The sequence below is a fragment of the Anastrepha ludens genome, unplaced genomic scaffold (genome assembly GCF_028408465.1).
Source record: "Anastrepha ludens isolate Willacy unplaced genomic scaffold, idAnaLude1.1 ptg000018l, whole genome shotgun sequence".
In the NCBI taxonomy this organism is placed as follows: domain Eukaryota; kingdom Metazoa; phylum Arthropoda; class Insecta; order Diptera; family Tephritidae; genus Anastrepha; species Anastrepha ludens.
The window spans coordinates 67493-83759 of NW_026530029.1; the positions used below are offsets into that span (position 1 = coordinate 67493).

The window sequence follows — 16267 nt, forward strand, 5'->3', positions numbered from 1 at the left end:
TGGCCGAAACAGTTCGTCAAATGTTCCACAATTAAATCAACAGCAAAGAATTGCGTACGACACTTTTATAGAGGCTGTGAACAGTGGATCTGATGGAATTTATTTCCTTGATGCTCCCGGAGGAACCGGAAAAACGTTTTAAATTTCATTGCGTTTGGCGAGGATCAGATCGCGAAATGATGTTGCTCTAGCGTTGGCTTCATCTGGAATAGCTGCAACTCTGCTAGAAGGCGGGCGAACTGCACATTCTGCCTTGAAATTACCACTAAACATGCAAATCACCGAAACACCAATTTGCAACATCGCCAAAAATAGCGCAATGGCCAAGATCCTACAGGTATGCAAATTGATTGTTTGGGATGAATGCACAATGGCCCATAAGAGGTCACTGGAGGCACTGGACAGAACGTTGAAAGATCTTCGTGACAACTAAAATATTTTCGGTGGGGCCATGATTCTGTTGTCAGGTGATTTTCGTCAGACTCTTCCAGTTATTCCCCGATCAACTGTTGCTGATGAACTAAATGCATGCCTAAAATCATCAAATTTGTGGCAGTACGTAAAGACACTCCACTTAACAACTAACATGCGAGTACTTTTGCAACAAGATGAAACTGCAAATGTGTTTGCGAAGCAGATGTTAGACATTGGAAATAATAAAATTGCAGTGGACACCTCGACCGAATTCATCACATTACCTACAGATTTCTGTCACATCACAGACTCAAAAGTGGAGCTTATTCAGCGAAATTTCCCAGATATAGCGCAAAAGTTCAATAACCATAATTGGCTGGCTGAACGAGCAATTTTAGCAGCGAAAAATAAAGATGTGGAGGATCTTAATGCGACCATTCAGAATTTTCTTCCAGGACAGTTGGTTTCCTTCAGATCAGTCGACACCGTAATGAACCAGGATGACGTAATCAACTATCCCACTGAGTTCTTAAATTCACTGGAATCGACTGGATTACCACCTCACAATTTGCAGTTAAAAGTAGGATCAGTTGTCAATATGCTGCGTAACATTAATCAACCCTTTACTATGCAATGGAACAAGACTGCCTGTGAAAAGACTGATGAATAACGTCATTGAGGCGACAATCATAAAAGGAAAATACAAAGGAGAGGATGTCTTGATCCCGCGGATACCGATGATTCCAAAGGACTTACCATTCGATTTTAAACGCATAAATAAATCGCAAGGACAGTCGTTAGAAGTTTGTGGGATCAACTTGGAGTTTCCCTGTTTCGCGCATGGACAATTATACGTCGCGTGTTCGCGCGTCGGAAAACCGTCTGTTTTGTTTAGCGCACCACAAAACAAAACAAAAAATATAGTTTATGAGAAAGCTTTAAATTAATTAACAGACTGTATTTTAACAGTGTGTGTCTGTGAATATCAAATTTAAACCTTATAAATAGCCAGTATTTCAGGAAAACTCTGTTTTCTAAGTAAGCTACATGATGTATCGAAAATAATAATAAAACTTCATGCTTTATTCAATAAATTCTTTTTTATTAAATACGGATTCGATTTGTTTGTTTTAAAGTCATTTTATACAAAAGATTAGGTATTTTATTTATCGATGAGGCAGTACGAAGTCTGCCGGGTCAACTAGTATATATATATATATTAATTATTAATATATAAATATAATATAACTTTAATAGGACTTGATTCAAATATGAAATCTCTTATAATCAAACTATAAATATAAATGTTATGTTATTAAATAATTAATTAAGAAAAGCAAATAAAAATTATATAAAAATATTTATTTAACATACATTTATATATATCAAAAATATAAAAATATCATAATATCATCTCATATATATTATATATTTTCAAATTTTGGCTAATCGATGATATCAAAATAATTTACGAAAATAAGACATATCTATGATAATGGCATTGGGGTATATATAATATGATAAAAAAATATATGGAAAATATCATCATATATATAGTTTATTAATTTTAATATATATTGGTTAACCGATGATATTGACATATATAAAATGAAATTGAATTATAACAAATCAAATTCAAATGTAAAATTTCCCATACATTTTTCACAAGTGACGGTGAAGAAATGTGAAATATATGAAAGAAAGTCAAATCGAATTTATATGAAACTATATTCCATTAAATGTATGAAATTAAAATTTACCACAATACATTCATATGATAAACTGAATAAATATATAAGAAAGACATTTGAAATATATTGAATTGTATTAAGTTAAATTTTGCCCATACATCTTTCACAATGCGTTGTGTCCATTGTCAGAAACACTCACGGTGAAGGCATGTGAAATATATGAAAGAAAATGAAATCGAATTTATATGACACTATATTCGATTAAATGTATGAAATTCAAATTTACCACAATACATTCATATGGTAAACTGAATAAATATATAATAAACACATTCGAAATATATGGAAAATATCATCATATATTGGGGTGTAGGGCAGATCGCCTCCTCGTGGTGCACCCTGGGTAACGCCAAATGATCTGCGGCCTTAACGGCCTTAAACCTGAACGGTGACGACCCTGCATTCTTTTGGCATTCTCTCTACTCTATGGTCTTGAACTTCGTTTCCTGAGCTGGTGGTTGCGGTAAAAACCCTGGCAGGCCTCGGAGTACGTTCCAAACTCGTCGCCATTGGGTTGGTGGTGTAGGTGCGGTTGAGATGACTCCCACTTTGCGTCCGATCTGGCTCTAAAAGCATACCTCATAAGGGTATGCGTCAACCCTAGCACGGCCTCCCTGCCTCGGCACAGATAACCGTGGGATCACTTAGGGACGACTACACTTTCGAGTCATGGATAGCGGCTCCGAGTGGGGACCCAATAAAACAAACATAAATAATAACAACAACAACAACAAAAACAAAACTGAAAGCAAAGACCCGAAAATTTTAGGCGGCAGTGGGGATTCGGAGCCGAGACCTTGGGGGTCACTTAAGGAAAGAGGGGCGGAACCGCCTTCTCTAACCAGCCCTAACCGAGAGGCAAACCCGGGGGACAAAACAAGTAGGTGCGGAAGAGTGTCGGAGTCGACGCTCAAAGCGTGATCTGGGTGGAAGTCGGAATCGACTTCGAGCACCATCCCAGGGGGGGTGAGCGGGAACCCGCTTTACGTAGGTAGGCGGTCGCTTGCGGAACCGCCTGCGACCCGTAGTGAGGTAGGACTGGAGGGGATGGCCAGTACCAGTAAGGGGTTTTCCCCAAGCTTTCCGGGGGTTTCTGGGACTTCTTCTCAGGGGTCCCTTGCCAGGCCTAAACGGCAGCCAGGACAGAGCAGGAAAGCCTTCTCTGACCAACGCATAGCCGCTAAAATCCTGGAACGCTACGGCGGCCAAAATGCTTCGCAGGTACCTGAGAAGTATTTAAGGACGCTTGAGTGGGCCAGGATGGTACTTAGCGGGGCAGAGAAAGGCAGAGTGGAAAGGGTGGGTGCGGTAGCACAGCCAGTAGAATCAGCAGTGAAGCGGCAACGCTCTCAAGAGGAGGAAATTCTCCGGCCGAAGAAACCGAGGACTGGGGGCGGTCCGCCGAAATCTTTTAGCGAAGTCGCTAAGCAGGCGGGATCCATCACTCTGGGGGTGGTCGACAACAGCAGGGAAGATGGCGCCATTCCCAGGGACGAGTGGAAAGTAGTGGCATCGGTCATCTCTGCGGTGTTTATGAAGGTGGTAAGGGAAAACCCTGGACCTTCACCGTGCTGTGAGAGTGCCGGGTGGCACCACGGTACCTTTAAGCGAATTGTGTGTGCCGATGAGCGGTCGGCCACAATGTATAGGGCGGCAGTAGCTCTGGTGGGGGAGGTGTGGAAGGGAGCCCAGCTGGAAGCTGTGGACAAAAAGGACCTACCTCTTCGTCCACGCGCCCGGGTCTGGCTTCCCTCAGAGCCCTCTGCTCCGTTACTGTAACCCCAAACTTCCCACGCATAACTGGAAGGTAGGCAAGGTGGCGAAGTCCGAAGGACATTTTCGGCAAGCGCTGATTCTGCTAAATGCAGAGTCTCTCGGGCCTCTCGCTGAAACTAAAGGGATCATCACCTATGGCTTCGAGAAGGTAGTCATGAAGGTTTACCAGACCGATGCCAGAGGTGATGTCTCTGCAGCTCCGGTAATGCTGGGAGGGGATAGGCCCACGGTAGAGGAAGCTCCCGTGGAGATGGACGTGGAATCTGTCATGTCGGATGGGGGCAGTGCTGACGACGTCCGCTCTCTAGCGGGGTCAGTCTTCAGTATCGGGCAACTGTTCGACAGGCTGACCTCCGGATGTTGGAGAAGATTATTGAAGATGAAGATTCTTCAAATAAATCTCCAGTACTCTAAGGCAGCTTCCGCTAACTTACTAATCCACCTTGAGCAAGGTGGAGTTGACGTAGTCCTAATCCAGGAGCCGTGGCTGAGCAGTAGCTGTATCTCTGGAATTAGGACGAAAAACTATTTACTGATGGTTCACAGTGGTGCAGCTAAACCAAGATCCTGCATACTCATCAGAAAAGAACTAAAAGCATTCATTTTGCCTAATTTCAGCAATGAGGACATTGTCTCTATAAGCCTAGAGAGCACCACCGGGAGACTATGGCTGATCTCAGCCTATATGGCACACGCTGACGAGGTGGAGCCACCTCCGTTACTGCTAAGGGAGGCCCTAGCTGAGGCGAGGCGGAGAAAAATCGACGTCATTGTCGGAACCGATGTAAATTCCCATCACACTTGCTGGGGAAGTTCGGATATCAACTCAAGAGGTGAGTCACTTTTTGATTTCATTTTAAGCGAAGATTTGGTTATTTGCAATAGAGGTAAGGACCCAACCTTCATTAAGGCGGTTAGGGAAGAGGTGCTTGACCTCACCTTAGCCTCTTCTACACTTAGGTGTCGAATACCTGATTGGAGGGTGCTCTGCGCTCATTCCTTTTCGGATCACAGATACATCCAGTTTTCTTTGAATGAAACCAAACCGAATAGATCCTCCTACAGGAACCTTAGGAGCACGGACTGGGACCTATACTGCAGAAACCTGCAGGCTCTCCTTCCGGAAGCACCGCAAGAAAACGCGGATCTCTCGGAAGAATCTATAGATACATTGGTGGAGACATTCACCGCTGCGTGCAACAGAGCTCTCGAGAGCGCTTGTCCACTAAGATCGCCCCCCAAAAAGCAAAAGCCGCCTTGGTGGACAACCGAGCTCACGGAAATCAGGGCTTCTTGTAGGCGGCTTTTTAATAGAGCCAGAAGACTTAAGTCTCCCTCGGGATGGGAACTGTACAAAGTAGGACTGGGAATTTACAAGTCCGAAATCAGGAAAGCGAAGCGAGACTCATGGCGGAGATTCTGCGAAAGCGTGGAAGGCTGTCATGAGTACGCGAGATTCAGACGTATTCTCTCGAGGAATTCCACGCCTATGGGGTACCTGAAAGATAGCTCGGGGTGCCGGACCATGAGCAGCGAGGAGTCACTCCGGTTACTCCTTCACGCCCATTTTCCGACAAATCCGGACTCGCTTAATATCGGCTGGGATAGGGCGCATAGCACTCCACGCACCCACCACCGATGGCTGAATAAGCGACGCCTGGCTTGGGCGATTGACTCTTTTAAGCCTTTCAAGTCACCTGGGCCCGATGGCATTATACCCAAGGCAGGAAAGATTTCACATGTATCCCCTAAGGATTTCAGACCAATCAGTCTCTCCTCGTTCCTGATAAAAACCCTGGAGAGGCTGATTGATCTGCACATAAGGAGTGAAATTCCTCGGGGGCGTTTATCGTACGCTCAACATGCTTACTGTAAAGGCAGATCGGTAGAGTCTGCTTTGCATGCAATTGTTAAGGATATCGAGGTGTCTTCTACTAGAAGGAGTTCACTGTGGGTGCCTTCCTCGACATTGAGGGGGCATTTAATAATGTCCTCCCGGAGGCAATCACCAGGTCGCTAGGTAAACTAGGAGTCGGAACCGAACTCATAAGTCTTATCCACACGATGCTTACCGATAGGACGATCGTGGCAGAATGGGGTGACACCTCTATCCGCTGGCAAGTGAACAGAGGCACTCCGCAAGGCGGTGTTCTCTCGCCACTACTCTGGGTTGCCGTACTTAACGGTCTGCTGGTGGAGCTGGAGGGGAGGGGCTGTAAGGTGATTGCATACGCGGATGACGTGGCACTTATTGTCAGAGGCAAGTTTCTAGATGCTCTGATGGAACTGATGCAGGGTTATCTGAATCTAGTTATAAATTGGACCGCAAATTGCGGCCTATCGATAAATCCTCTGAAGACGGAGCTCGTCTTATTTACGAGGAAATACAAAATACCAAGAGTGTTTCTCCCCTCAATATTGGGCGCTCCGTTGAAGCTCTCTGACAAGGTGAAGTACCTGGGACTCATCCCTGACAGAGGTCTTACATGGAAGCCAAACATTGAGGAAAGAATCAGAAAGGCAACAGTCGCCTTGTATGGTTGCAGGGGCGCTATCGGCAAAAGATGGGGCCTCTCGCCTAAAGTCACTTTTTGGCTTTATAATACGATTATAAAACCAATCTCGCTATACGGAGTCCTTGTCTGGTGGAACTCGCTAGAAAGGATGGTATCAGCTAAGAAGCTGGAGAGGGTACAAAGCTCTGCCCTCATTGGAATCAGTGGGGCTCTCCGTACCACTCCTACTCTAGCACTTAACGCTATGCTGAATGTGGAGCCCGTGGACAATGTAGGAAAAACTACCGCTACATGCGCCGCAATCAGATTAATGTGTTCGGGCCATAGGCTAGACTTAAGTTGCGGACACTCTAGCATTCTTAAAAACTTTGAGTTCATCCCTACGGTGGTGGACCACTGTACACCCACGCTAGGTCCGAGCGGACCTTTTTCTACTCACATTCCCTCAAGGGATGAGTGGGCGGGGTGCAACATTCGGCGGCAAGGCATGGCAAACATGTTCACGGATGGCTCGAAGTTGGACGGAAGGTTTGGTGGGAGAGTATTCTGTAAGGAGCCTCCCATCAAACTTAAATTTAGGCTCCCGGACCACTGTAGTGTTTTCCAAGCGGAGGTATCCGCAATTAAGGAAGCGGTGGACTGGTTGCTTAATTCGGTAATTACCGTTAAGGAAGTAAATATTTACTCCGATAGCCAATCGGCAATTAGGGCCTTGGGCCCGCTGTTTGTGCGTTCGAGATTAGTCGGGGAATGTCTGGCTTCTCTCTCGACTGCATCCGAATACTTCATCACCAGGCTCATTTGGGTTCCCGGTCACAGCGGCATAGAGAGAAACTGCTGGGCTGATGAGCTGGCTAGACAGGGAACTTTGGAGACGGTTTCATCGCGTAATGAGAGAATTGGGGTTCCCTGAGAACCTGTGGTCTGCTCCTGGAAAGATGGGCCTCGAGACAACTCAGCGAGCGAGATCCTTCTGGCCACAGGTAGATCGGGGACGCTCAAGGGAACCCCTAAGGCTAACAAAGCCCCAGCTCCCAAATTTGGTGGGCATCCTTACCGGACATTGTCCGTTAGGTGTTCACGCTGTAAGACTTGGGATTACCTCAAGTCCGTTCTGCAGAAACTGTCTGGAGGACGAGGTGGAATCAGCTCAACACCTTCTTCTCAGCTTTAGTAGCTTGATACGGCTAACTACGAACGTAAATCAGCCCGCGTCGGCGCCGTCGTAAAATGTATGGTCATCATCGTATCTAATCCCAAGGCTCCTTCATCCTTCCCATCTCCTCTCTCCTCTCCCATGTATGGCACCACAACGGACGAATTTCTTAACATTTGTCCAAGTGAGCCCTTTAGCTAGGGCAGCCGTTTAACCTAACCTAACCTAACCATCATCATATATATAATTTATGATTTTAATATATATTTGGTTAAATCGATGATATTATTGAAATATATAAAATGTAATTGAATTATATGAAATCAAACTGAAACGTATTGAATTGAATTTTTCCAATACATTTTTCTCAATGAGTGGTGTGCATGGCAAAAAACACTCACTGTGAAGGCATGTGAATAATATGAAAATTTCAAAATTTAACTAACCAATGATATTGAAGCATATATCATAAATCGAATCATAACTATATGAAACTTGAATTTCAGTTATGTCAAAATGGTGATATTGTGATTTTATTCCTGGTTTTCCATACGATAGTTAAAATAGAAACAATTTTCGAAAATATGTACATATATGAAGAATTTATATTGTATAGTAACATATGATGGAATGTAACCTTGGCATATTAGTGTTATTGTATTTTACTCCTGGTTTTCTATAGTTAGTTCAAATAGAAATAAATTTTTCAATTGAAAATTTTATATTCTATACTAGCATTACATAGAAATTATCCTCAACTGTTTGTTTCTTGTATACATACAGGAAATTAAACAGATGAAGAAAAAAAAAACAACACAAACAAAAATTATACGAAAAATTAAATTTTAAACAAAAGAAAAAAAAGGAGAAATTTTTTTAATCATATATATTTATGATTAAAAAATAGAATTATGAAATTATTAATTTCAATTCAGAGAGAAAAATTATGTAATATATGAAATTATTACATTAAAAATGCATTTGAAGAAAAAGTAAAATGTTACTAAAAATGATATATTCTTTGAAAATTGGCAAATATTAAGAAGAAATGTCGGTCTTATATTTTTATATAAAATATATACAGAGAACGAAAATTCTTTTTCATAAAAAACGGTTTTTGAATTTTGATAAGAAAAGCCAAAGGGGTCGGCGGGAGCGCATATTGAACGAAAGAAAATGAAAGAAAAACACAACAAAGAAGACCAAATAAAATACAAATATTTTATACAAATAAAAACACGTGATTAATAAATAATAATGATGATAAATAAATTGTGTTACTAAAATTAGGTTCTATTATATGTGTGTTTTCCCCTTTAATTTTTATATACACCGTAATTTATGAAAATTAAAATATGAAAAACAAAGAAAAATATATAAATAAAAATATTATTCTGGTTGATCCTGCCAGTAGTTATATGCTTGTCTTAAAGATTAAGCCATGCATGTCTTAGTACAAACAAATTAAAAGTGAAACCGCAAAAGACTCATTATGTCAGTTATGGTTCCATAGACGTTAACAGTTACTTGGATAACTGTGGTATTTCTAGAGCTAATACATGCAATATAAACACGGACCTTATGGAACGTGTGCTTTTATTAGACTAAAACCAAGCGATCAAATGATCGTTAAATTTGTTGAACTCTAGATAACTTGCAGATCGTATGGTCCCGTACCGACGACAGATCTTTCAAATGTCTGCCCTATCAACTTTTGATGGTACTATCTAGAACTTTTATCTTGTATTGGTTAAATTCCATTTATACTTCCATTTATATAGTTTAACAAAAACATTACATTTTCATTGTAAAATTAAAAATATTTTTGAAGTGAAAACTTCTTTAGAATCGTTGGGAGTGATTTGAGAAAAAGGGAAACGAAAAAAGCGACACTCTTGGCTACGAATATTACATATACACGTAGCGACGAACTAAATAACTTTTAGGCCAGCGCCGACAGCATGGTGCGATAGCCGAGCGGCTAGCAATGTGAGCTTCCAATCCAAAATCCTTGGTTCGAATCACAAGAAAAAAATTTTTTTATACAGTTATTTTATTTTATTTTATGATATGTTTATGAGGAGCTTTTTTTCATGGCAGAAATACACATGTTTTGCCATTGCCTGCTGAGGGGTGAGCGCTATTAGAAAAATAGTTTTCCTTAATTTTGGTGTTTTCACCGAGATTCGAACTGACGTTCTCTCTGTGAATTCTGAATAGTAGTCACGCACCAACCCATTCGGCTACGGCGTTTGTTTAATTTTACTGATGCAAAAATGAGGAAAAATATATGAACAAAGTTTGCTTACTGTTTACACATTTTCCAAAGGTGACGGAGAACCAAAAAAAAAGTCGATTTTCAAACAAATACGAGTGCATATGTGTAGTTGTGTTAGAGTTTCGGTCACGCCCCAGTAAAACCTGCGTGCATATGTGTTTGTAACATTCAAAAAAATGTAATTGTGTTAGAGTTTCGGTCGCGCAGGTTTTGCTGGGGACGCTCATAATAGCAACCGCGTGTGTATTTTTATATTCGTAAATATTTTCATTTTTAAATATTTACCACAATTATGCCGAAAAATAATGCAGAAAAGTGTCGTGAATATCGACAGAAAAAAAAATCAATAAATAGCATCACGGAATTCATTCACGAAAATTTAATAAAGTATACACCAGAAGTATCGCGGATACTTAGAAAAGATTACAATAAAGTTCCAATGATTTTAAGTGGCGATTTTAACGTAAATTTTGCATTGGACACAGCGGTTCCTTTAATTGACGTTCTCAATACAACATTCAATTTAAAAATGTGTAACAATCGCACTGAATCGACAACACGATCAAAAACCACCTTTGACGCGGTATTTCAAAGACATGTTGACAACATCGAAACCAAAGCATTTGTATCATATTTTAGCTATCATAAGCCATCGTATCATTTGTTGAAATTGAAAACATTGAGGATGAATAATAATAAAATGAAGAAAATAAAATATGAACTTTATAGCAATATTATAAAGAACCTATAATTATCTTGCTCCTAATGCTGCTTTCGTCTTATTCTCTCTCAGTTTGTTTTACGGAAGGTTTCACTTCTATCGCGTCTAACCGTTAGACTGGTGATTTTTTTTTTTGTAAATTACTTAATTTTATTATTTAAATTAATTTATCAATAAAACTACTAAATTTTGTTTTATAATAAACTATTATTTATTATAAAACAAATTAAAAACTGCTTAAATAAAAAAAATAATGTAACAGCCTATTTCATTTCAAATAAGTTATTCCACATTTATCTGTGAATATATTATATACATACATAGTAATAGATAAGCTTAACTAAATAAATTATGTATGTGTATAAATTTTGTTAAATCTATTTATTTAGTAAATTCCTAATTTACTATAACTTATTCACTACATTCAAGAATTAAACAATTACCCTAACATCTTCAGCGTTATACTCTATAATTTGAGATACTTGAATAAAATAAGAAAAAAAATCTAAAACGAAAAGTAATTCACAAAACAAATAATAAAAGATAAATTTTTAAATTATTATTATGTAAAAAATAAACTAATTGAGAATATTCAACCAACTTATTATATAAATTCTGTCCTCCCACAAATTCAGATCACCCTCGATCAAAAGATTTATAAACAATTCTACCTAAAACTAAAGGAGGATTAATTACACCATAAGTAGAAATATAAGGTATAAATCATATTGAATAAGAAAAATAACTCACTAAATAATTATTTAAAGACTTATTAAAATAAAATAAAGAGACATTGGAAATTCAATACCCTAATAATCCGCCACTAATACAAACGAATAAAGTTAATAATTTCAAATAAATTGGTAAGCAAATTATATATGGAGTAGGAAAAATTAATCATCTAAGTATACTACCACCAATAATTCTTATAATCAATAATCCTCTTATACCACGCAATATAACTCATCCTTCATCTCTTAATATGTTTAAAGAACCACAATTTAGTTCACCAGTTATAGAATAATAAACCAACCGAAAAGAATAACATACCGTTAATCCAGTAGAAAAAAATTAAGAAAAAAAGGAAATATATTAATGTAACTCAAAGACACAACTTCTAAAATTAAATCCTTAGAATAAAAGCCTGATAAAAAAGGTATACGACATAAAGCTAAATTAGCAACATTAAAACAACCAGAAGTTAAAGGTATAAAAATTCCTAATCCTTTTATTATGAATGATAGCTCCAGCACACATAAATAATAATGCTTTAAATAAAGCATGACTCAATAAATGAAAAGAAGCTAATTTATAAAAGCCTATTGATAAAATTCTTATTATCAAACACAACTGACTTAAAGTAGATAAAGCAATAATTTTTTTAAATCAAATTCAAAATTAGCTCCTAATCCAGGTATAAATATAGTCAAACCAGACAATAAAAGTAAAGCTTGACCTATTCAAGGATTACATAATAAAATATTAAATCGAATTAACAAATAAATTCCACCAGTAACAAGAGTAGAAGAATGAACTAAAGCAGAAACAGGAGTAGGAGCTGCTATTGCAGCAGGTATCAAGATGAAAAAGGAATTTGTGCTCTTTTAGTTTTAGCAGCTAATATAATTAATCTACCAATAATTTCTATTTCAATTCTATTTTTTATTGTTTCCAAATAAAAAATATAATTTCAACTTCCATAATTTAACATTCAAGCAATAGCCAATAAAAAGGCAACATCACCAATTCGATTTGATAAAGCAGTTAATATACCAGCATTTTAAAATTTTACATTCTGAAAATAAATTACTAAACAGTAAGAAACTAACCCTAATCCATCTCATCCTAATAAAATTCTAATTAAATTAGGACTAATAATTAATAATATTATAGATAAAACAAAAATAAGAACTAATATAATAAAACGATTAATATTTAAATCTCCCCCCATATACTCCTTTCTATAATAAATAACTAAAGAAGAAATTAATAAAACAAAAGATATAAATAATAAGCGCATTCAATCAAATAAAAAAGTCATAACAATTCTACACGAATTAAATCTAACCACTTCTCATTCAATAAATATACTATACAAAAATCCTTAATTAATACTAATAATCTAAAAAAAAACAAATTAATTCTAAATAAAATTAAAACCAGAAACCTAATTCTACAAATAGATAAATACTTTCTCACGATTTAAAATGATTAAAAATCATATCATTGACACCACAAATCAATATTTTAAATAAACTATTTAAATAAAATTAAAGTCAAATTATACAAATATCACTCTTCAAAATTAATAAATTTAAAGGGAATCAATGTAAAAATAATAAATAATATTCCGGAATTTTACCCCAGAAAATTATTTACCATGCTGACTATAAGCATATAAATATAAAGTATAGGCAGCTCTAAAAAAAGATAACAAAGATAAAGAAATTATTGTTAATCAAGATCAACTAACAATTCTATTTAATAAACAAATTTCACCCAATAAATTTAATGAAGGAGGTGCAGCTATATTACAAGCTCTTAACCAAAATCATAATAATGTTATAGAAGGTATAAAATTTAATAAACCCTTATTAATTAATAAACTTCGACTCCCTAACCGCTCATATGTAATATTAATATAACTAAACAAAAAAGTCCAGAAGAGCAAAGCCCATGAGCAGTTATTAATGTATAAGCACCACAAAATCCTAAATATCTTAAAGTTAAAAACCCCGTAAAACAATTCCCATATGAGCAACAGAAGAATAAGCAATTAAAGCCTTTAAATCGGTCTGACGCCAACAAACCAAACTAATTAAAACACCCCCAATTAATCTAATTCTAATTCAAATATAATTATATTTAATACCACTTACTTGTAAAAAAGAAAAAACTCGCAACAATCCGTATCCACCTAATTTTAATATAACCCCAGCTAAAATTATTGAACCAGAAACAGGAGCTTCTACATGAGCTTTTGGTAATCATAAATGAACTAAAAATATAGGTATTTTAACTAAAAAAGCTAAAATTAAAGATAAATAGAATAAATCATAACAATTAACATAATTTATCAAAAGATAATAATTTAATGTTATTAAAGTATTATATACAATAAATAAAAAATTCCTACTAATATAGGTAAAGAAACTAATAAAGTATAAAATAAAAGGTAAATACCGGCTTGTAAACGTTCTGGTTGATACCCTCACCCTAAAATCAAAAATAAAGTAGGAATCCATCTTCTTTCAAAAAATAAATAAAACATAAATAAATTTATTCTACCAAAAGTTAAAACTAAACATAATAATAAAATTAATACATTAATTAAAAAAAAATTTCATAATTACTATATTTATTAATAGATTCACTAGAAGTAATTATAAGTGTACAAATTCAAAAACTTAATAAAATTAATCCATATGAAATTTCATCAAATCCCAAAAAATAAGAAACATTTACAAAATAATTTGTACAATAATTCATTAAAATAAAAATAAAACTTACCAAAAATAGTAAACTTTGAACCGTTCTAAATGAATTTTTTATAAAACAAAAAGGAACAATAAAAATTATTATAAAAATTAACTTTAACATTGTAATACAATAAATGATTCAAAATAATCATTTCCATGAGTTCGAATTATAGACACTAAAATTGAAAGACCTAAAGCTCCTTCACAAACACTAAAAGTCAAAAATATGATACTAAAATATCTTCTAAAATCTATTAAATTCAAATAAATAAATAGTAAAAAAAAATAAACTTAAAACAATATATTCTAAACTTAAAAGCATAGACAATAAATGTTTACGATTAAAAACAGAAACAAATACTTCTATTAAAATTAAAAAACAAGGTAATCCCCAATATAATAACATTAACATTAGTTTTAATAGTTTAACAAAAACATTGGTCTTGTAAATCAAAAATAAGAATTAATCTTTTAAAACTTGAAGAGAAAAGAAATAACTTTATCATTAATCCCCAAAATTAATATTTTAAATAAACTACCTCCTGATATTATACAACTAACTTTATATTCCACAACATTAATCTCTAGTCTTATTTTCATTCAAATAAATCTTCCATTAGCAATAGGACTAATATTATTAATTCAAACAATACAAATTTGTCTTCTAACTGGATTACTAAAAGATTCTGATTCTCATATGTATTATTTTTAATTTTCCTAGGAGGAGTATTAGTATTATTCATCTACGTTACATCCCTAGCATCAAATGAAATATTCTCTCTTTCAATGAAAACAGCCTTCTCATTTATATTAATTTTCATTTTATTATTAAGTACCAGATGACTTATAGATAAACTATATATTTCATCCTTCATTCAAAATAATGAAATACAAACCATAATTAATTTAAATATATTTACAGAAGAAAATTCTTTAAATCTTCATAAATTATACAATTATCCAACAAATTTAATTACCATCTTATTAATAAATTACCTATTAATTACATTAATTGCAGTGGTAAAACTTACTAAATTATTCCACGGACACCTACGATTAATAAATTAAACTAATGATGAAACCTCTACGAACCCAACACCCATTATTTAAAATTGCAAACAATGCTCTAGTAGATCTTCCAGCCCCAATTAATATTTCAGTATGATGAAACTTCGGATCACTATTAATGCGTATGCTTAATTATTCAAATTCTAACAGGACTTTTCTTAGCTATACATTACACAGCAGATATTAATTTAGCTTTCAATAGTGTTAATCATATTTGTCGAGATGTAAATTATGGTTGATTATTACGAACATTACATGCTAATGGTGCATCATATTTCTTTATTTGTATTTTTCTACATAATGGTCGAGGAATTTATTATGGCTCATATTTATTTACACCTACATGACTAGTAGGAGTACTGATTTTATTTTTAGTTATAGCAACAGCATTCATGTGTTACGTTTTACCATGACGACAAATATCATTCTGAGGAGCCACAGTTATTACAAATTTATTATCTGCAATTCCTTACCTAGGAATTGATTTAGTTCAATGAGTTTGAGGAGGGTTCGCAGTAGATAATGCCACTCTTACCCGATTTTTTACATTTCATTTTATTTTACCATTTATTGTATTAGCAATAACATTAATTTATTTATTATTTTTTCATCAAACAGGATCTAATAACCCAATTGGATTAAATTCTAATATTGACAAAATTCCATTCCACCCATACTTTACGTACAAGGACATTGTAGGGTTTATTATTATAATTATAGCACTTCTATTATTAACTTTAATTAACCCTTATTTGTTAGGAGATCCTGATAATTTCATCCCTGCTAATCCTTTAGTAACACCAGTTCATATTCAACCTGAATGATACTTTTTATTTGCATATGCAAATTTGCGTTCTATTCCTAACAAATTAGGAGGAGTTATTGCATGAGTTCTATCAATTGCAATCCTAGCAATTTTACCATTCTATCATTTAAAAAACTTCCGAGGAGTCCAATTTTATCCTGTAAATAAAATTCTATTTTGAATTATAGTAGTTACTGTAGTTACTAGACTTGTAGAAGATCCTTATGTACTAGTTGGACAAATTTTAACAGTAATTTACTTCTTATATTATATTATTAATCCACTTATTAATAAATGATGAGA

General features: G+C 35.3%; 1 protein-coding gene and 3 pseudogenes across 1 annotated transcript; 3 read left to right on the forward strand and 1 right to left on the reverse strand.

The window, feature by feature from the left end:
- The first annotated feature begins 586 nt into the window (after nucleotides 1-586).
- LOC128870626 (uncharacterized) lies at nucleotides 587-1084 on the forward strand. Its single transcript, XM_054113266.1, has one exon. The coding sequence runs from the start codon at nucleotides 587-589 to the stop codon at nucleotides 1082-1084; it is 498 nt and encodes a 165-aa protein (XP_053969241.1).
- Nucleotides 1085-11423: 10339 nt separating this feature from the next.
- On the reverse strand, nucleotides 11424-13009 carry LOC128870627 (NADH-ubiquinone oxidoreductase chain 5-like; annotated as a pseudogene).
- A 114-nt stretch (nucleotides 13010-13123) lies between these two features.
- On the forward strand, nucleotides 13124-15159 carry LOC128870628 (NADH-ubiquinone oxidoreductase chain 6-like; annotated as a pseudogene).
- Nucleotides 15160-15163: 4 nt separating this feature from the next.
- LOC128870642 (cytochrome b-like) lies at nucleotides 15164-15983 on the forward strand (annotated as a pseudogene).
- The last annotated feature ends 284 nt before the right edge of the window (nucleotides 15984-16267 follow it).

Bases quoted from the DNA above. Each gene is read 5' to 3' on its own strand.
- LOC128870626 (XM_054113266.1), top strand. From the start codon at position 587: ATGCGAGTACTTTTGCAACAAGATGAAACTGCAAATGTGTTTGCGAAG.